At 31.8% G+C, this 24155-nt stretch overlaps 1 protein-coding gene across 1 annotated transcript; it reads right to left on the reverse strand.

The window, feature by feature from the left end:
- Positions 1 to 20829: 20829 nt before the first annotated feature.
- On the reverse strand, positions 20830 to 22209 carry LOC129289973 (UPF0481 protein At3g47200-like). The gene has a single exon (XM_054926709.1). It carries the CDS (start codon positions 22207 to 22209, stop codon positions 20830 to 20832), a length of 1380 nt encoding a protein of 459 aa, XP_054782684.1.
- Positions 22210 to 24155: the final 1946 nt, after the last annotated feature.

Consider the following 24155-nt stretch of genomic DNA (forward strand, 5'->3'; position numbering starts at 1 on the left):
ATTCTCACCATGACTAAGGAGACTTTTTCCCAATAGAACCACAGATAACCTCTTATCAGCTGGATCAGTGACATAAAAAACTTGTTTGCATGAGTTGCCATTATAAAAGGCTCATCCTTATGTTTTGCCTTATTAAGATCCACAAAATAAAACCCAACTTGTCTTCTTGAACACCATTCTTAATATCAACCCATCTACACTTGAAAATAGGCACCTTAAATTTGAAGTAGTCAACTTCCCATATCTCTTCAATGACCCCAAAATATGATGAGGATGCCAATGTTGGATTTTTATCTTTTACACTAGAAAAATGAGTTGCTTCAGCTACTACCATTACCCCACTATTTTGCATGGTGCTATTGTCATCCTGTATTTTTGTATAGAATGAATATCCGTTAATGTTATATGCACTCTAAGTAGTAACATCAAAGCTAGGCCCACTAGCTAACCATCTTATTGCTTCTGAAACATTAGACTTCTTACGATCCTCCTTTACCTTCGCCTTAAACTAGAGTAAAAAATGTCTATTGTGCTCACTTAGCAACCATTTATCAGCCTTTTTAGGATACTGATCTCGTAATTCCTTTTTGTGCGCATCCAAATAATCTTGCATATCATTAGTGTTATTCAAGATGTACAAGTGTACTTGTTGCATTTCTTCATGAGTCATGCGCTTTACTTTCATGCCTCATGTCCCTCGCCCTTTAACTCTCACTCCCTCATGGCGAGATTCGGGAACACCAATAGATTTGACTTCAGATAGGTATTCAGTGCAAAACTCGATAACCTCCTCAACAATATATCTTTCAACAATAGAGGCTTCTGGACGATGGGGATTCTTCACATAGCCTTTAAGAATTTTCATGTACCGCTCAAATGGATACATCCAACGTAGATAGACAAGATCGCAAAACTTTACCTCCCTCACTAAATGTACAATTAAATGTACCATGATGTCAAAAAAGGAGGGAACAAAATACATTTCTAACTGACACAAGGTAATGACAACATCATTTTGCAACTCATCTAATTTCTCAAGATCAATTACTTTATTGCAAATTGTGTTGAAAAAGACACATAGTCTAATGATTGATTTTCTCACCTTTTCCTCTAAAATATCTCGAATGGCTACTGGTAACAATTGTTGCATTAGTACATGGCAATTGTGAGACTTCAAACCAACCAATTTTAAATCTTTCATTAATACAAGGTTCTTAACATTTGAAGAATATCCTTGTGGCACTTTAACACCATGTAGACACTCGTAAAAACTTCTTTTCTCTCTTTTAGACAAAGTATGAGGAGCTGGGCTCATGTAAGTCTTCTTTCCTTCTGCTCTTGGACTTAAGTTTGTTCGTATTCCCATGTCAAGTAAGTCTAGTCTTGCTTTGACTCCATCCTTAGTCTTCCCCTTTATATCTAGCAGTGTTCCAATGAGACTGTCACATATATTTTTTTCTACATACATCACATCAATATTGTGTCTCACCTCAAGGGTGCTCCAATAAGGGAGATAAAAAAAAATTGACCTCTTCTTCCATGGATTCTTTTGAGCTTCCTTTTTCTGGCTCTTACCGAATACCACATTAATGTCTTTGACCCGTTCATAAACCAAGCTTGCAGTTAATGGCTTTAGAGCTTCATCATACTCTTGATAGCCATTGAATGATTTCTTCTGCCTACGATAAGGATGGTCTCGTCTCAGGAATCTTCAATGACCAAGATAGACTGTCTTCTTCCCATATTTTAGTTGTTGATGGGATGTATTTTCTTCACAGATAGGGCATGCTTTATGCCCCTTCACACTGTATCCAGATAGATTTCCATATGCAGGAAAATCATTTATTGTGCAAAAAATCATAGCTCGTAACTTGAAAGACTCATTTCGATATGAATCAAACACATCCACACTTACCTCCCACATCATCTTCAAATCTTCAATCAATGGTGCTAAGTAAACATCTATATCATTTCCTGGTTATTTAGGGCCTGAAATCATCAAAGACAACATGATATATTTACGTTTCATGCACAACCATGGAGGAAGATTATAAATCACTAACAGAACATGCCACGAGCTATGTTGACTGCTAAGATTGCCATAAGGATTCATGCCATCTGTACATAGTCCAAGCCTGAGATTTCTAGGCTCATTGCCAAATTTAGGAAATGTTTGATTAATTCCTTTCCATTGTGGAGAATCGACTGGATGCCAGAGCATGCCATCAATTTTTCTCTCATCAACATGCCATCGCAGGTTCTTGGCCTTATTTGGATTAGCGAACAAGTGCTTAAACCTCGGTATTATAGGAAGATACCATAATACCTTCGTTGGAGGCCTCTTAGTAATGGAATCATCACTACCGTCTATTTCTTTTACTTTGTAACGTGATGCCCTACAAACTGGGCACACATCCAATACTTCAAAATCATTTCTATATAATATACAGTTATTAAGGCAAGCATGTATCTTTTGGTATCCCAAACCCATTAGACATAATATTTTTTGGCTTTATAGTAACTACTCGGAAGTGTGTTACCCTCGGGAAGCATCTCTTTCAATAATTTAAGCAACTCTGTGAAACTCTTATTACTCCACCCATATTTGGCTTTCAAGTTGAACAACTTTAGCATCGCTGTCATTCGTGTATATTTTGTACACCCTGTATACAAAGGAGTTTCTGAATCAGTGCACAAGCTATCATATTTGTGCACCTTTTCAACAGCTTTAATGCCAATGTCACATAATATATCCTCTATTTGATCACCAAAATCCATATCATCATTCTCAACTTGTGGTGTACTACGTTTTCTAGATTCACCATGCAATACCCATTGTCTATATGCTTTGTAAAACCCAAAACAAATTAGGTGATCCTTAATCTCCATAGAACTTCGTCGCAACCCATTCAAGCACTTAACATAAGGACAATAGAACAATCCTTTATTATTAGGAACATTGTTCTTTGCAAATTCCAAACATTGATCTACCCCCTTCTCATATTCATCACTTGTTCGCAAAGCATCTATCCAACTACAGTTCATCATTACCTATTCCAAAAAAGCAAGATCTTATCCAACTACAGCATCATAACAATTTATAAAGTGAGATCTTTGAGATACTAAATCCTTCAATTCTATCAATTTAATGTTACTAAAATGCCAATTTCAAGAAATTTTAAAAATATCAATTATTCAACTACAAATTAATTATACTAAACATAAAGAAATTAATATCATGAAAATTTAAAAAAAAATCGACAGCATAATAACTTGTAAATTGAGATTTTCTCGGGCACTGAACCTTCAATTTAATCAATTGAAGTAAACCACGATTGATATTTTGATAATTATCAACTCTAATCAATAATTAATATTATAATTTATGATAATGGGGTTCACAATTCATCCCAACAAACAAACTTAAAAAGAAATTAATTATACTAAACCTAAAGAAATTAATATCATGAAAACTTAAAAAAAAATCGGCGGCATAACAACTTGTAAATTGAAATTTTCCCGAGCCCTAAACCCTCAATTTGATCAATTTAAGTAAACCACGATTGATATTTTGATAATTATCAACTCTAATCAATAATCAATAGTATAATTTCTGATATGGGGTTCACAATTCATCCCAACAAACAAACTTAAAAAGAAATTAATTATACTAAACATAAAGAAATTAATATCATGAAAATTTAAAAAAAAAATCGATAGCATAACCACTTATAAATTGAGATTTTCCAAGAACCAAACTCTCAATTTGATCAATTTAAGTAAATTTTAATTGAAATTTTAATAACTATCAACTCTAATCAACAATCAATAATATAATTCTTTGAAGAAAAAAATTTAAAAAAACTTAAAAAATAACAAGAGGCAAGCTATAAAAAAACATAAACTAATTAAGTAATAAATAATAATTAGTAACAATCAAAATTTAACCCAACAAATAAACTTAAAAAGAAAAAAATAGTAGGAAAAGAAAATAAAAAAATTGTAAAAAAATTAGAAGCTAAAAATAATTAAATACAAAAAAGTAGCTAAAAAATTGCCCAAAAAAAACCTTATAGATGAAATCCGGAAGAGAGAGCAGCTGGCGGCGGCGGCGGCGGCTGCTGGAGAGGCGGAGAGACGAGCTGTGGGAAATGCAGCTGGAGGCGAGCTGTGGGAAAGGCACCTGGACAGCGTAACTGCGGGGTTGGAGAAGAGGACGAGCTAAGGGGAAATGAGCTGAGGGGAAAGAGCTAAGGATGACGGTAGCGACGGTAGCTGAGGGAAATGAGCTGAGGAAAATGAGCTAAGGGAAACGAGCTGAGGGAAATGAGCTGAGGGAAAGCGAGATCTGGATGAAACGTGTGACGCTATGGCTGTCTCTGATGAAGATGTCTGAATTCAGACATTAATTCAGACATACATTCGGCGACAGGCCCTCTCGCGCCTGTCGCCGAAGATGTCTGAATTTCAGACATATTAATTATGTCTGAATTTCAGACATAATTAATATGTTTGAAATTCAGATATATTAACCTAAAATAAGATAAATTAATTTCAAAAATACTTAATTAATTTAATTTATTTAAGAAAAATTAATTTACCTAAAATAAGAAATACTTAATGAACATAATTTATTAGAATTATATTATTAATTACTAAATTTTATTTTAATTTATTAAAATTAAAATTTTTAAATAAATAATTTACGTATTTATGTCTAAATTAATTTAATTTATTATAGTTATTTCTAAAATTAATTATATTTAGGTAATAAACAATTGAGTAATAATTTACTTTAACTAATTAATTAAATTAAATGATTTAATTTTTTAAAATTAATTAAATTAATTTACTTTAACTAATTTCATTTATGGCTACAGTTAATCTTAGGACTGTGGCTATAAATGGAATACATAAGCATTTAATTATGAAAAAGCCACTTGCGCATATATTGCCACAGGTTTTTGAGAAACTGTGGCGAAAAATGTGTCATTAAAATTCTATTTTGCACTAGTGTAAGATGTATCATGACATGTAGTGCCACTGGTGGTAGCCAGGCATGAAAAAGGATGTCACAAACTTTATTAGTAAGTGTTTGACCTATCAAAAGGTTAAGATAGAGCACCAGAAGCTATCGAGGTTGTTACAGCCTCTGGAGATTCCCAAATGAAAATGGGATAATATTTTAATGGATTTTGTATATGGTCTGTTGAAAATCAGGCTAGTTTTGACTCCATTTGGGTGATTGTAGGTTGTTTGATTAAGTTATCACACTTCTTACTAGTCAAGACCATCTATATGGTTGATGAGTATGCCGAGACTTACATTAAGGAGATTGTGCAACTACACAGGGTACTAAAGGATATTGTTTTAGATCGTGATCCTTGGTTTACATCAAATTTGTGGTAGGCTATATAGAGGGCTATAGGGATGGATCTCAAGTTCAGTAAGTCCTATCATCCATAGACGGATGGACAGACTGAGTAGACGATTCAGACATCAGAGGATATGTTGAGATTATGTGCCCTAAAGCTTTGGGGAAGCTAGGATAAGTATTTGCCTTTGGTGAAATTTGCTTACAATAATAGTTATCATGCCAGTCTTCAGATAGCTCTATATAGGGCACTATATAGTGGAAGGAGCAGATCACCTCTTTGTTGGTATGAGTTAAGTAAGAGGACATTGATGGGGTCAGATGTGGTAGATAGGACCACAGAGAAAATCAAATTGATCTAATAAAAGCTTCTTATGGAACAGAGTAAATAGAAAAGTTATGCAGATAATCATCATAAAGACATATCTTTTGAGGTTAGGGATCACGTGTTTCACAAGATTTCCTTGTTAACGTGTATTGGCTACTCAATTCGATCTAAAAGTTGTCTCATCAGTATAAGGGTCCTTTTGAGGTTTTAAAGAAGGTTGTGCTAGTGGCTTATCAATTGGCGTTAGTCAGCAGGTCTACCAATGTGTTTCATCTGTCATAGCTAAAGAAGTACTAATTAGACCCACTGCATATGATATAGCAACACAAAATAAACACATATTAAATCTAAACAACAAATCTACTTCCGAACAAAAGCTTAAATTTATATCACCAAAACAGTGTCTTGAAACATGAGGCTTTGATACCAAAATGTAACACTCTAATTTTCAAACCGATTTTTCACAAAATTATTAGTTTGATAAACCATTTTTAAATCATGAACCCTTACCATGGTAGAAAAGGATCTTCAGTAGTGAATAACAAAACTTCTTTTAAAACTCTACCATGGTAGAAAATAATTTTTCATATAAACAAATTATTTTACAAATGGCCTACCATGATAGAAAAAATTTAACAAAATGAATAAGCTCTGTCATGGTAATTAAGATACCGTTAAAATAATTTTTTCCTTAATAGAAGACAATGTGCAACTATTCATATTAAGGAAAATAGTTTTAAAATCAAAATTTAGCGTAGAAGCCTATCCCAAGGTGACAAAATCCCAAACAATTATTAAAAATAAGTTCTTGGTATGACTATGTGACCTAAGTGTATATCATATTGTAATTTTGTAATATCTTCTAAGTAATAGTATACTTAGTAATACCCAAAGTGGGTCCACACATGATTTCACCATAGTTCAACACTTGTTCGCCCTTCAAAATAGCTAGAGGATGTGTACTTGTCCACAACATAAACACACATTTATTAACTAATCAACACCAACAAGTGAATTTAGTTATATAAATAATATCCCAAAAAGCAATTAAGACTATGAGAGACAGACAGGATCCTCACAATCAAGCATAATATTTTGCATATAAATTCCTAAGGGACATACAAAATTCTCATAACATAACCTTCAAATCAAATCAAGAATCAAGAAGGACAGATAAAATCCTCTTGACCATATAGATGTGTCAAATTAAAGATTACAAACTATATGCTCGACAAAATAATATATGTCTTAAGTTGGCACAATATACATTGTATAAACCAAAATAAGAGGCAATAAGAAAGTGGCGTCCATACACCAAAATTTATGCCTTTGGTGCTTCCTTAGCCAGACTTGCTCCTAAAAAACATATTATCCACGGGGAATGAGACTTAAAAGTCCCAAAAACCAAAAATTAATTTGTAATGATACATGTGGATGTAACTAATCATGCGATTGCTAAGTAGGCACATAAGAACATTTAACTGAACAATATTTCAAACAAACCAAACAAATATTTAATTGCATGATTACATCTTATATCCTCATTTCGCCATGCCCGAATGCCAAATCACCTGACCAAAGGTAAGTTAAACCAAACTACATGCCACTAATTGGGTCTAATAAGGGCGTACCATGTGATAATAATTAACTAAACAAAAATTTCCAACAGCATCATATATTAAAATACCATGATAAGTCATGCATAATTTAAACAACCGAACAATAATATCTCATCATAATACACATATACAAATATTAACCCACTTGGTAGTAATTTCAAACAATTATATACAAGTATTTATTCCCAATAAATTATAATTTTCTAGGCAACAAATAACACATAACCAATCACATACACACCCATCATAACACATTAATAATGGTTGCCTTATATCTTGGACAATACATTCCCTTTCACAACTCCTTTTTCACCACTTTCTTTGTCAATATAATCTTCATAATCATCCCATAATAATTTTATATTGAAATTAATAAATAACTCTAATTTAAAGATTTAGAAAGTTTCAGGCCTAAGACTAATATTAACACTAATTCAACATTAGTGCCTCATTTAGCTTTCCAAAATTCCTCCTAAAATTCTTATACCCTAACAAACTATATTTAAGTCTCAAATCACTCCTAATCTCACAAATTCATCAATCTATATTCCAAAAATAAATTAAAAATTTAAAAATTATCCTCAAGCCTTAAATCACCATTCCACAGCCTTAGAAATATCTATTCATACTCAAATAAACATTTAATAATTAGAAATTTATCCTCACATTTCAGATTCAATATAAACTCGATCATATAGATCTAGGGTTTAACTCAAAATTAAAATATTCTAAAATCAGAATTCCAACCTTAAAGAAATGTTTTATGGCATTTATTACACCTCCAACAACCTCAATATTCATTTTAAATCATTATAACTTCATATTAACTATCCTATTGGAAAACCCTAATCAGAAAATTTGCTCATTTCCTCAAAATAATGCAATGGTTAGATAGCTTTTAATGATTAGAAGATATTTACAAAAGAAATTTGGAGAATGAGAGTCATTTTGTACGTATAAATGAACTAAAAAGAGCTCAACCTCACCTGAAAATGGTTGATGATGCGAACAAAGAGAAGAGAGAATAAGAAGACAAATGCAGGTGCGAAAAACTAAAGGAATATGTTTGAAATGAAAATGAGGTGTGAATATTTAATAAACAAGTGGGTCTCACGACCACCTTTTTTTTACATCCATTTTTTTTCTTTCTTTCTTTTTGGTTCTTCAGCCAACATTCTCCAATTTTCTTTACATTAAATCTTCTTCTTCTTTTATTTCTATCCTCTCTCTATTTGTTTTCTTTCTTTCTTCTTGTTTTGCTTGTTTGTTTTTTTTTTTTGCATATTTCATTTATTTTATTTCCTATTATATTTTATTATTTTTGTCTTTAAATTTTATCTTAAGATAGCATAATAAATATATCTTATATGACTCTAGGCCATATTTAATCCATAATTAAATGCCTAACTATGTTATTAACCCAAATAACCTCAAATACAAATTCATTCTTTAATTTAACCTCAAAATAATATAAATTCCTATTGTTAAATCCTCAATAAGTCACCAAACTTATAATTTATTTATTATCTAAAAATCAAGATATTATAGACTCACCAATCACTTCAATGATTTAAGTGTAGGCTACTCATGAGTATCAAATGTGAATGATGTGTTTTGAAACACTAAGCTTCTATGTGAGTTCAATCTTACATGGATAATTTGAGCACCAAGCATGGATGATTGCACAAAAGGATTTTGGTTCTTTGTGATGAAAATCACTCTTGGGCCACTTCTGAACCAAGCTTGAATAGCTTGTTCAGTGCTAAGGCTTATTTTAAGTAAAGCTTGTTCAGTGCTCAGGTTCATCCATTCAAGTGTGAATTTTTCAAAATTCAATTGTGGATTTTTCAAATCCAAGTGTGGATTGATTCTTAGGCCTATCTCAAGCTGACACTTAGGATCAATCAAGTGTGGGAAAAATAACATCCAAGCTTGAATCAGATTACAGAAGCTTAACCAAGATATTTCGTCACACTTTCTTGCTGATCAAGCATGGACATAGAGATGTCCAAGCATGAATTAGTATACAGTGCTATGTCTTCACTTCAGACTCTCTAATTCAAGTAAGTCCATTTATGGTTCAAGCTTGAGTGAAATTCTTTATGTCTTATATGCACAAAAATATAATCAATCATGCATGGGACACTCACAATCCAAGCATGAATGATGCATTGTGAAGCATAGGTGCAAATATATGTATGTCAATTAAGTGTGGCTATTCATTGTCCAACCATGAATGAAGCAATGTGAAGCATAAATGCTTGCATATGTGTGTCAATCCAATGTGGGCATTTATTGTCCAAACATTTTGTTGTTGTTTTGTTGCATGATTCTTGATATTCAATATGCACAAGTAACATGCACCTTTCTCTTAGTTTTATTATCATCAAAACACTTGGTTCAATAGAATTTGAGGAAAACTACACATTATGCCCCCTTTTTAAAAAAGTAATGGAAGTTTAGTTTAATTTAATGGTGGGATGAAATTATCCTAAGTTTAATTGTTTAGGGTTCATAATGTACCAAATATGAGTTTATGGTTCAAATCACTTCTGTACCTATAGTTTAGGGTCTGAATTGTATATCAACACTATAAAAAAGCAAGAATTTCTTATAGAATAAATAATATATTAAAAATGTAATGACCAGAAAAAAATAATACTAATAATAAAATAAATAATACTAATAATAAAATAAAATTATTTAATTAAATTATTAAAAGGTGTTTAAAGTTTAGTTTTATTATTTTTAGAGCAAATATATCAAGAGGAAATTGTGGCTTAGTGGACTTTATGCTAACTACATTATTGACAGGTCCTAAATTTGAATTTTCATGAGGTCAAGAGTGAGATTTTACCTTTTACCTTTAGCTTAAGGCAAAATTACTAAAATGCCCTTTTGTCAAATTAAATAAATAAAGGGAGAAAGGGATAAAGGGTAGAGCACACGTTTCTTCTTTCATTTTAGGGATCTGATTCAAGAACCATCGAGAGAGAGAGAGAGAGAGAGAGCAAAAGAAAGAGAAATGAGATCCAGAACCTTCAGCTTCTTCTCTCCTTTGATTCCAGCGTGCTCTGTATTTTGGAGAGAGCTAAAAAAATTTGATCCAAAAGCTTCGAACCTTCAGGCCTGCAATTTCTATCCATCATCTTCATCCATCTTCTCCATCTTCCTTCCGTTGCTGTTCAGCTCATTAGTGTGATTGAGAGTGTCTGACATGGTTCTGTGCGTCTTCCCTGTTCTAGCTACTGTGGTGGGTCGAAGTTCCTTCCTCCTTTTATCACTGGTGTTATCTGCATGGGAAGTAAGTTGCCAGAAAGGTGGTATATGGAGGAGGGTCCAGTAGTTGCTGAATGAAGTTGCTGTTGGTCTTTTTGTTCTTTTCTCTGTTGCTGCAGTAACTGGACGTCCTCCTTTCCCCGTTCAGCTCTGTAACATCATCGGTATGGGTGTGTTAGAGAATGCCATCCACCACTGCTATCAGGAGTTTCTCCTTTTCCTTTCTCTGCCATCATTCATTTCAAGCCTCACATATGCGTTTGATTTTAGTGTGGTCAGACCTTCTTCCTTCTTCTCCATTCTTTCTGTTCATAGGTGGTGATCACACAAAAAGCTAGTCTGGTATTTTTGGAGGCCGATCCATGAGTTTAGAAGCTGGTCTATTGCTGTCTTCTCCCTTGTTTCGTTGGTCTCTTTCTTCTCCTTCCCTTTTCTGCTATTATTAATTTAGGTAAGTAGCTTAAACTTTTCTTCTTCTTGTTTTGTGTGTGCGTGTGCTGAGATAATTAAGGCTGTGAATTTTATTTTTCCTCCCTTGTATTGTCATACATATTGAGTTTGAAGGGGAACTTGATTTAAGTTGAAACTATAGAGAACAAGAGGATGATGCTTTGGCTCTAAACTTTATTTGAATATGATATAATTAACAATGCTGAAAAAAAATTAGGCAAGTGGTTGGGGTTAGTAAACTTTATTGAATGAGTTAGGAATTAATGCCCATTAGGTATTTGTTGAAAGGTCTAAAAGATGATCTTATCTCCATTAAATAATTTAGCTTTGGCTTAAGTAATACTTTGTGATGTAATTGAGGATGCTTTGGAAAACTTTAAATCATTTGGATCAACCATGTTGCGGCAAGGATAGATGGAAGTTTAATAAAATTATATTGCTTATTATGAGGGGATTGGAAGAGAATTGGAAAAAAAAAAGTACTTGCAAGATGTTTACTAATACGCATATTAGAAAGAGTTGTGGTCGGATATGATTTTTTTTAAATTTCATTAACTCTTATGGGTACATACTTAGTTTGGGTATTAATTGTTCATGAATTTAACTTGAATCGTATGAAGAATTTTGAGTATGAAACTGTGCTGAGACAAGTTGCATTCTATGAAATTGTATGGATAATAATTATAAATGATAATGTTTAAAAATTTGATTTGGGAATGCCTTTGAGTTACTTGATAGCAAGTGTGATAGGAGAACTTGGAATTTAGAGTGATTAATTATGCTATGTGTATATATAATATTAATTAAGTTTTGTTGCTTGCTTGACAAGAGTTGGAAAGAGTTTATCAAACTTGATTATGCCATTGAATTTTCTTTTTATATTAGATAGGGCATTTAATAGAAGGAAGGTTTGATTGGGTTCTAAGAAGTTAATTTTAGTACTCAGGCACACTTCAGGTAAGTGGATAGTGTCCTAACTAATTTATCAATTAATTTTTCTTATTAAAATTTATTTTGCTACATTGATTATTTTAATAATAATTATGTTGATTAGTGGATACTTTGTTAATTAAATTTCTTCATTTTTAAGTTTTAAGATGGTGGTGAAAAATGATTCATCATAGCATATGAATGTTTTACCCCTTATGAGATATCCCTTTAGGATTAATAAAATTCCTTTTCATTAGTATTGGCAATTTTTGATTATTCAATAAATGTAAGCATGAGCATTGGATATGAAATTTTATTCTAGCAAGTTTTAATGCTTAAAAGTATTCATGCGAGTTTGATTTTGAGAATGAGAACTGTATCTTGAAAGTGATGATTTTCTCACATGTTTGAAAATGGTTTTAAAAAGGAACTTTATACAGAACACTGGTTGCTAATGGCAGTTTTGTTAGCCCTTAGCGCGTCATGGTACACCTAGCTAGTAGGGTGCTTATAGGAGGTGCTAGCCTCGTGTGATAGCCAATGCATGCGGAACGAAGGGATGGTTATTCGTGAGCATCGTACTCACGTTTGATTTCGTGGCTTTGAGTCGCGTTTGGTTATCATTACCCTCGTGGATTATGTGTCCACGTTTGTCTTCGTGGCACAAGCCGCGTTTGGGTTATTTACTCTCGTGGACTATATGTCCATGTTTGTTAATTGTTTTGATAAGTCCCTATAATTATGAATCTGATTATTTGGTGATTTTATATCCCATTGGTTTTTATTTAGTAATTTATTTACAAGTGTTTATTTCATTTATGTGACTTCTTAAAAATCAAGTGATATTACCATTTGCTACAATACTTCAATGGTTTAAGATTTTATTCAAAAGTTTATAGAGCCATTTTATTATGAAATTTATACTTTTTTATGGAAATTGTTGTCTCTTGAACTTACATGGTTATTTCAAACTTTTCTTTTTATTCATGTTAAATTATTTATTGTTAGGACGTTATTCATTGAAAAATTATTTTCGTCTCAGATAGCATAATTGATGTTGTACGTCTTGCTTACTAATGATGGATGTTTGCGGAACAGAATGGAGGCTTGTTATGTAAATATGTCTTATTGATGTAAATATGAAATTTATGTATTATGTCATGAGATATATGATTAGGTTCTCCACATAACTTATAATTAGAGTTCTTAGTTTATTATACATTTTGTCTACTGGTTGGAAGGAGCCAAGCTCTTGATTGATATAATGTTTAAGGAAATTTTTTGTGATACAAAATTTTTGAAAGATTCTATTTACAGAGGAGGTTCTGTCAAAATTTTTACGAAATGTTGAAATAATTATTATAATGATTAGTATCAATAGTATTAAAATGTTAGTGTAAAACTGAGTACATTTTAATTAAAGGAAATAAACCTTGAATTTATGGCTTACGGGATGTATGATGTGGTTCACATCCTATACCAGTCACCCCCTATTTTTGTGGAGTGACAAAAAAATTCACATGTTTTGATTTAATTGGAAACAAGCACCTTAGATATATAAGACTATGTATATAAGTCTTTTTTTTTCCTAAAATTCAACTTAGTACTTTTTCATAACATTTAAATTAAACATATGTCCCATGTAAAGAAATTATTTACAAATAAATTTAAAAAAATTGCTTAAATACAAACCACATTGCCCACTTATGATAAAATAAAGTTTTTTCTATGAAAAGGCTGTGTGGAATTGTATTCAAACCAAATTTATTAGCATAGAATGAACTAGAATTTATCAAAGAACTTGTCCTTTTAGCTGTAACACCCTAGACTGCTCTATCCATATCTTTCATTCTTGTAGAAAAGTGTAGGAAGTCTAGATAAAATTGGTTAAACTTTTGAAGCTATTTTTTCTTTCCTTGCACATTTGGATAGCACGGAATGCAAAGAAAGATGTATGGAATTCAATTACATGATAAATTCTTTAGTAGAAAATTTTGCCCATGTCTATTGAAACATTTGAAAAGCGGGAAGATGACACCCTCAATGGAAACATTGCTTTCATTAGCACTCTAGCATATAATCAACAACCTCAAGCTTGAATCAAGGATGAATTCTTTAATTTTGGGATGAGAAGAATCACAAACCAAATGGTGCCCTTCTAAAGTAGGTTGAGTTAAATTGCATATTAATGATTCGATGAACATTAATGGCATGCTGATTGTAAATGTCTTATTAGAGATGAATAAAGTAATTAGATAAAGGGTTTTACTTAAATATTATTTTAGTTACCACCTTAGAACATCTAAAAAATTCTTGGACATTCTCCGTGGCCTCACCTCTTGCTTGAATTGCAAGTTTACTAATGGTATGTTTGAATTGATGATAATTTAGGTTTGAATTTGGATTTAGATCAAATCCCTCATTTGGATAAATAAAATTTTATGGATTTGGATTTCCAAATCAATCTCTTATTACATTTCCTTTCTAATTTTAAATTTCTCCTATGCTCTAATAATTTGAAATTTCAATTACATCAAATATCACATTCTCTTCGTGTTTTTACTGGATGCCTTTATGAATTTTGTACCTTTCCTTATTTTTTATTAATTGAAAAATATAGATAAATTCATCACTTTTGATTTTTCATTTTCGTTTTGAAACTGTACTCATCTTTATTCTTCATTGGAAAATTTGTAAACTATTTAAATAAAAAAAATTTAAATACATGAATTTTAAATATAAGATTTGAAATGTAAGATTTTAGATCTAAAATTCAAATCCACATATACCAATCTAAACATTACCTAAGATAATTGACTACCCTAACTCTCTCAAGACTCTCATGCGCATTCAAAATCAAGTTTTCCATTAACTATTATCTTTCCAATACTAACAAGTCAGGCAATCATCAATTGTTGGAATATTTATTTATAGATTTATATTAATTAATAAATTTAAATAGATTAATTTTTATAATCGTGTGTGAAATGTGATAGGTAGATCACACAAAAACAACCTCATCAGAGGATGCAAATCGGTGAATCACATTTGGCGTGGAGGATCCTCCTTCGGCTTGTGGGCTTTAAGGTAAGTTGTTTGGTCTCAAGTTTGGTTGTAATGCACTGTCGACATGTATCATGGGCCTCAACTCTCATCCAACGGGTTTAGTGGCCCATTGTCTGTTTTCTTTTGTATTAAATCCCTAATCCTCCTCGTTGTGCTCGACTTCATCATGTGACGGCATTTATTCTTCTCACATTTTCGTAGCCTTAAGAATTAGATTAATCGAGCTCAAGTGATGGAGTGTGAGTTTCGCTTTTTGTGTTTGGTTGTGATTTTCTGTTTGATGTTTGATTTCGATTTTGTCTTTATTCGTCCTTCCTCGTTCCATTCCAGAGAAGAGAGAAAAGGACCATTTAGTGAATCGTCCGAGTCATCAAGGAGTTGGTGAAGTTTGATCATATTTTCCCGTCTTCTTCCTCGTTCCAATCCTCCTTCAATTCTGGTTTGCTCGTTCCAATCCTGCTTTGAGCTTCGTTATTTCTGGTATTGTTATGTTATTTGATATATTACTGTTGCTAGGTTGGTTATAATTATTATAATTATACTTATATTTAGAGCCTGTTTTGTTGTTGGAAGGGATATGAATGGAATAAAGTGAGGTGCTTGAGCTTACTAGAATGACTATAGATAGATTTTTGTAAGAAAAAGGTAGTGAACTAGTAGAAAGGTGGGCATGAGAATTAGGTTGTATCAAGTATTCCCAATTTTTAAGGGATAATGATTATCTTGGGAGAGATTATTCCCATATGGTTATGGTCAATCAAGTATGATTGTATTGGAAGAAATCATAAAAAATATACTTACATTGGAACATCCGATTACTTGGGGAAAGACTATTCTTTGGGATGCTAAGGAATTGAAGCAAACCAGACATTTGGTTTAAGCAATTTTCTTCTGAAATCCTTTTTTTCTTCTTTACATGTGGTAGTGTGGCAGCATTTTTATGTTAAGGAACTTTCAGTATATCAACATCTGGAAACTAGTCCCCCCCCCTCTCATAATCTTTTGCTTCCTAGAGAAATGGCTCCACCACTAGACAGCTGAAAATTTGAGCTTTTAACTCTGTCAGGAAATTGTATCTATAAAGACAGGTGCATGCTTACAGAGGTATGGACATAGAGAATAGTTAAAATTAGATATATGCAGCGATATTTCTTTCTTTCCTTTTTTTTTTTTAATTCATTTCTGTTTAATATAATATTTTTCAATCAGAACTCATCTGAGTTTTCCTTTTGCTTTTCTACTCCTTTTTACAAGTAAGGATCACTGAATTGGTCAACATGAATGCTTTCTTTTTTAGTCCTGGATCTAGTGCTTTCCTACAAATGAATTTTGTTAGCTGTGCCTTTTTGCCATTGTGAAGGCAGCAGTCAAACTCTTTGGAGTAATGCGCTTCTAGAGCAGGACATGTACAGCTAAGTTTTCTAGTTATATTATATGCTTGTGTTGGGATGCAGTGATTGACTACATTATGATTTATGATGTATGGAATTTGACTAAGGGAAATTTGGACTGAGTTGCAATACTTTCAAACCATTGCTCTAAGGCCACAAACTGATAATAGATAGATGTAGAATAATGTTGTACCTGTGTACTTTGATTTCAATTGTGCTTCTCTTCCTACCTCTATAAGTTCAAGTGGCTATTGTTATGTAGAAATTTGTTTATGAACTTCTATTGAAATTTACACGATGATGATTGATCTCAGTAATAAACTGTCCAAATTAAGGTATTGGGATAGCTCTACTGAGATTTTGTTTCTTTGGAAAAAAGAATTAGACTTACTTCTACATTTGGGAATTTGGCTTTTATCTGTGGAAACCTTCCATCATGAAAATTAGTTATGTAATCAACCACGGTTAAGGGGTCTTTCTCTTTTTCGAATTTGGTAACTTGATAGTTTTGGGTGCCAACTCTGCCCCACAATCCCAAAAAATAAAAAATAAAAACCTTGGTGTAGTAACAACAATTGGAGGGAGAAAACTAAGTGCTGAGCTGTCACGAACATCAGTTCAAGAGCAGGGAAATGCATGTAACAAACATCCATGACTTCTCACATTGTTGCACTGCTGATATAAGAGACTGAAGATTAGAAGAGAAACGAAAAGAAAAATTTCAGCTAATAAACATTAACAAACCTGGGCCAATGTTGTTTTGTATGTTCTATGCATATGCAAATTTGGCTAGTGGGATTGAGAGCCATGTTAGATAGGTCCCAGCATCCAAAATTGTGAAGTTGTTTAAGGACTTGCAAAGGAGTGTGGAGTTTTGTAAACAGTCCACCTTGGATCCTTTGAAGAAAGAAAAATCTTGGTCTTCTGGAGGACGACATTACTGAATTTACTCAGGATTCATGTATCTCTTGCTTTCTCTTGTTTTCTAATTCTTAAGTTCTTATTTCTTTTCCGCGTTTTCTTTTTGAAAGATTTTTTTTCCCAAAATAATGATGTTTCCATTATATTAAGAGTAATATCATCAAGGGTTAATGAGCATTTTAGATCTTAAAGTATTACGCGTAAAGCGTTCTGGATTTTGAATTCTTAAAATATGTAAAATGGACTCTAAACTTTTAAATTTATAACAAATTAAACCCCACCGATAATGCCATTCCTGTTCATCAAGTGATGCCCAATCAAAATGTTGATGTGGCAGTCATTTACTAATGTGTCATTTTTAATGAACGTCATATATCCTAAACTATTGCATGAGTAACATCTTGGATTTTGAATTTTGAAATTCATAGCAAATTATCCACACCATTTATATATGGAATGCTAACTATTATATAGTCTAAATTAGACTTAGCATTGTTCGCCATGATAAATGCATCATTGGCTGCGGCAAATGATCCATAATTTTGTGAAATAACATTTTTTGCCTCTTTTTTGTAATGTTTTCTAAATGATTGATATCTCATGCTTTCATATAATTTATAACTTTGATTTAATTTTATTTTGAATAATGTTTATTTATTTAATGGTGAAAACTTGGGACCTTATTTGAAAAGAAGTTTAAGATTTTAATTAACTGGTTAATTTGGGTTTGAAATTCGTTGATGACATTGTTAGCTTTTGCATTTATCATCTATAAAATTCTCTAATATTTAAACTTTTTTTTAAATAGGATTTTAAGTTTTCACAATTAAATAAATAAACATTATTCAAAATAAGTATAAATCAGAGATATAAAGTATATGAAAGCATGATATACCAATCGTTTGGAAAATATTGTAAAAAAAAAAGGGCAACAAAGTTATTTTACAATATTATGAGTTGTTCACCGCAGCCAACAATGCATTTACCATGGGAGATCACGTTCAGGCTAATTTGGTGTATATAATAATTAACAATTAACACATAAATGGTGGGGGTAATTTGTTTTGAATTTTAAAGTTCAACGTCCAGAATGATACTCACATAATAGTTTAGGGTCACAGATGTTCATTAAAAATGACACATCAATAAAAGATCTCGACATCAACATTTTGATTAGCCCCACTTAATGAGCAATAACTGCTTTAATGATGAGTTAACGGTAGGGTTTAATTTGCTATGAATTTAGAAGTTTACAGTCCATTTTGTATATTTTAAAAGTTAAGGGTTCAGAGCACTTTTCGCTCAATACTTCAAGGTCCAGAATGCTTATTAACCCTATCATTAAATACTACTTCAATGCATTCACAATGTTTCTTATAAGATTAATTTTTTTTTTTTTGGGAAAAATTATAGAGATATCATATAAGAAACTTATTTACAATTAAGTGCTATGAACTTGTGATTCTCTTATGTCCCATCGAACTTGGCTATAATTAACTTTCCTAGTAAAAAGACTTGAGTGTCCCTGAACTCACCCCTTTTCTATTGATGTTGACCAACCTCTACTAGGTGTTGACTGCAATATGTGGTCGATGGCCGTTGATTGCTCCCTAGTCAACATTGACTTGTCAATTTTTAAAAAACAATTTTACTTAAATATTTTTACCTAAATATTTATAGGTCAAGATTTAGAACTCAATTCTTTTACATTTACAAGTCAATACTTTGCTATATTAATAATTTAATAATTTAATATTTACAAGTCAAATATCTTAAATTTATAAGAATATTTATAAAAAATTAATACTTTAATATTTACATGTGACTTTGTTAAACTTTCAAGTCAACATACTAGATTTATTAGTGAATTTACATGATTTTTTGCAATTAGTTTTTCAAATTTAACAAATTGATTTACAAGTTAACTTTTTAAATTTATAGGGAACCCTCTTAAATTTATAAGCCAAACTTAGAAATTTATAACTTAATAAAGTAAAGAACACTTAGTCAACTTGTAGATTTAAAAGGATGATTTGGAAAATTTTGTAAATTAATTTGTAAAATTTGAAGAACAAGTGCAAAAGTCATGTGAATTCATTTGTCAATTTATGAGGTTTACTTATAAATATAAAGATTTTAATTTTTTTTAGAGATTTACTTATAAATTCAAGATGTTTGACTTGTAAATTTGTTAAGTTTGACTTGTAAATATTATATTATTAATATTGTATGAGGTAGAGATGTAAATATAAGAAGTTTGAGTTGTAAATTTTGAAGATTTACTTGTTAATCTGTAATTTTTGACTTGTAAGTATTAAAATATAAATATTTCAATAGATTTTTTTTTTTTTAAATGACCGATCAACATGGACAGTTGACCAGTGAATGGCTGCCGATTATTGTTCTAACACTAGCTTGTAGTCAGTCAATGTCAATCAAAGGCGTAAGTTTAAAGACATTTGGATCTTTTTACAAGAGATATTAATCACAATGAAGATCCCATGGGACTTATGAGTGTTTTTACAAATTAATGGAACTTATTTGTAAATAAGTTTCTTATATGTGACCTAATATGTAGTTTTCCCAAATTTTTTCTTTCTAAAGTTGAAGCTTCTTTTCAAATTATTTGTAAGAAAGTGTGAATTGGAGGTTGTTAAAGAGTGTTTTGATTGAAGAAAAATCATAGTGTACATTTGAAACATTTACGCCATGGTTTAGGACGCTTCCTAACTTTTATGTTGGAATTTATCCATACTTGATATTAATGACTTGAGCAGACATAATAAGATTTCATTGTATTTTGAATGTCATGGACATTCTTGAAATATAGTAAAAGATTAAACTAGGCTCCTATTTGTCCATTTATTATATCTTGCCATGAGCTTAAAGTTTGTTTGGAGCAAAGCATATATTTTGTTGCTAATAGCTATATAGATGTAGCAAGAGAAAATTATATGGCATACTTTATCAAGATTATTCCTATTTGGAAATAATAACAATTTAGTAGGCATGGACTATTATTTTTTAAGTTATTTAATTGGAAACGGCAACACTCAATGAATTGTTGCATACAATTTGTAATTATCGGCAACAGTTGAAAACTATAGGCATTGCTTGGCAATAGTGAAAAACGGTTGTAAAATTTGGCATATCAAAACTATTGCTTATTGTCTTATTATGTGTAATAACGATTTTGTTATATATGGTCAATATAATTATAGCTAATGAACCGTTGCTTATAGTCATAGGCATCGATCATCAACGTTATGCCACTACACTACTCCCTCAGCAATGCACTTTGGACAAGAAGCTAACAAGTGTTATGATTAACAATGAATTGACAAATACAATAATATACATGTTATAATACAGCAAGTTTATTTTTCTTTTACATCAACAATAAGACTATACTACCATTATTATTACAAGACATAATGACAAACATAATAAAGCATGGAATATTACCAAATATTAGTAGCTTGAAACTTTTGCATTTAAATATTTAAGTGAACTCAGAATGCTAATAATGCAGAAAGTTATGGCAACGAGGGCAAATATTGTCATCGTAGTTCTTGAAACATCTCTGAAGTATACCAGCCTTATAGTGGCCATGCTATGATTGTAAGCACTGTTGTAATATTTCCTTACTTCCTTTGTAAGATGACCATAACAAAAGGAACTGGCCACAATTTGTTTGGAAAGACTTCTGATCATCTGCAAAAATTCTTCATCAGAAGACAGCTCATTGTGAACAACTCCACTCTCAGTTAACAGTTCCACATCTTCTTTTGTTCGAATGAGACTGGCAATTAGAGTAATATAGCTTGAAATATAGGGATGTTGTGGATAGTGACACTGCTCAAAGGCCATGAGGTTGAGAAAAAATGATTTTGTTGAGTTATCCACTCGAAGCGTTGGGATTTGCAAATGTGGTTTGATTGATTTTGGTGTGTAGGGCAACCAACTCAAGGGACTCAAAGTTGGTCTTTTCTCAAATGTAACATCAAGTAAGCATCTTGAAAAATCTGGCTGAAATGTTATCCCTGCCAGTTTTAACTTTGTTGCAGCGTTCACAGAAAAAGAGTAGCTGAAAGCGTCAAAGATCAAATGCTGCGGAACTGAAAGCCATCTAACCAGGTCAGCGAAGTGCTCTGGCTTCTCCCACACTGTTTTCAACTTGTGTTTTTCTGCAATTTCGCCTTTACTCAGTTGATAATAAGGATCATAATCACAAAAGTATAAGCGGGCAAGGTCAAGGAAACTTGAATGGTCTTGATCTTTGTGTACCTTTGAAGAAACAAGCTTGTATAATTTCTCCAAGACCTTGAATGGGATCTGGTTTTCAATAAGTAATAAATCCCGTTCAAAACTTGTTCTTACCCCGTATCTTGTAAACAAATCATCGCTATTACTAAACTTGTGTGCTTCCCATTTTCTTAGAAAGAGCTCCATGATGAACACAGCATCCACTAGTATCATGCGTACGAACTCGTTCGTATCATCTTGAGATGTTTCTGAATAACAATCTCGTATCTGGTTTTCTTTCTTTTCAATGTACTTCTTGTAGTGCTTTAAAACCTCTACCATTGCTTCATCACGTCGACGAAAGTAAGTAAAATAGAGGATTTTCTGTTTTTCCATTGGCTTCAGTTTTGGATTTTTGTTGTGAAGTGGACCTATCGAGATCAATTGAGGAGTATAAGCATCCTTATTTTCATTCCTGAGAGCCTCAGGAACCTTGTAGATGCAAGAAGGAGAGGTAAATGAAGGCTTGCAATCAAGCTCAAAAGTTTTTGCTATGAGGTCTTCAATTGGAATCCTGGTCTCATCAAATGCTTTGACAGGCTTCATGGATTCCTTACGGCAGTGAATATCCTTGTTCTCCTAAATAAGCTGCACTAGTATCAAAGAAAAACATATTAAATGTGACACACTAGAAAAGAAAAATATGTGAAACCCAAATCCTTTGTAAGATGTGTAAATTGAGGTAGATCATAAAATTTTTTGTTATGAAGTAAGCAAGAGTTCGATTAACACACTATATTATATAACTGATGATTTTTAACACAAGTTAAAATGACTTTCTGCAATAGTTTTACATCTGGTTTACTAAAGTAGACTTTTTAGATCAGTAATTGAACCGGTGTATGCGGGAATTCTTTGTATATTGATTAAGGTCAGGCTGGTGCACAAAGGATTGATTTGATTCTATGAAAATATTCAGATTATACTTAATGATTCCATTCATATATACTAACAACAACATCATACTAGATAATAATGATACGTCACGTTATTATGAGCAGAAGTTAAGAATTTGTTTCTGAAGATTTGCATATTGGGTAGGAAAGTCTTTTAAAATTATAAACTCTATTTTTCTTTTTTTGAGAATGATAATTAGGTCTCAAAATATTGAATTAATATCAGTTAAGTTTCTAACAAATTCTTTTGAAAAATAAATTAAAAATATTGATCCAAATTATTATAAATTCATGAGTTTCAATTACAAATAAGTATTTAAATGTCAAATATAATTATTAGATTGCAACAGAAATTTTTATTTGTAAATATTTAAATTGATATTTATAATTCATTTTGTAAAAAATTTTATTGAGGGCCTAACTGTGATTAATTCATTCCTTTAGGACTTAATTGTTGTTCACCATTTTTTTTTAATGCAAAAGGCCAAAAGCTTCTCAATATAAGACTCATTAACAATGTCCTCATTCAAAAGTTGACCTCTATGATAGCTCTATTTTATAACACTTTACTCAGTTTAAACTTTTTGCAGATAGTCCTTTTTATGATGTTAGCCTCTCAATAAAAATACCAATTTTACAAGCAAGAGGTTAAATGGAGAGCTTATTTTAAAAAAACTCATACGTTGGGTGAGAAAGTTTTTTAAACTAATAAACAAGCTTATCTTATCTTCTTGGAAGCATATTCTAGGAAGAATGGAAGAATGTAACTTGGGACAAGATATCTGATTTACTCGACACGAAGCCAATCTTAACTCTCTTTATATTTGACACTTCACTTTTCTTATAAGGCTCCCTAATTTGGGACTCTTAACATGAATATGAAAAGATTGAAAAAGATTAAAGGTATTTGTATGCTTGTAGTAAATCCAACCAAATAGCTTTAGGTTTTTTTGTTTAACGGATTGCTTTAAATATTACATAAATCTCAACATGATATCAGAGCCTAAAAGCTAGCCATGAGTAAAAACATATGGGGGAAAAGAATGAAGGGGGCAAAAAACAGAAAACCAAAAATTGTATATATTGCTTTTGAAGAAGAAAGAAAAGCTACTCGGATAGCTCCAAAGTACAACTAAGGAGGATAGAAAATTAAAATCTTACTTACCAAATTTATATAACGTTAAGTGTGTAAGCCTTCCCTTCTAATTTGCTTTAAAACCTTGCAAATTAAAAACATCAGAGTTATTCCCAGATACCAGCTAGCTGTATACCTGTATTTAAGGGGAAAAAGGGGGGAGAAAGAGAGAGAGGGAGAGGGAGAGAGTAATAGGATAATAGCGAGACGTTCAAAGGCTACAAGAATTGAGACTCACAAACCTAAAAGACAAGATCAAAATTTGTTTGACGAAAAAAGAATAGGACGATGGTGAGCTTAAACACTTTAATTTGAACAGGTAGAAAAGATATAGCTGATCAGTTTGCTGAGAGACTTGCGTACCTTTCAGTTTCCAACGCTTCCAATCACTCCGACCATATCTCCTTCTCATCGCGCTGTTATATATTAGATTATTCAGTACACATTAGTTCTTTTTTTTT

Source organism: Prosopis cineraria, unplaced genomic scaffold, assembly GCF_029017545.1.
Source record: "Prosopis cineraria cultivar Desert tree isolate PC_DT_omini unplaced genomic scaffold, ASM2901754v1 PC13, whole genome shotgun sequence".
In the NCBI taxonomy this organism is placed as follows: domain Eukaryota; kingdom Viridiplantae; phylum Streptophyta; class Magnoliopsida; order Fabales; family Fabaceae; genus Prosopis; species Prosopis cineraria.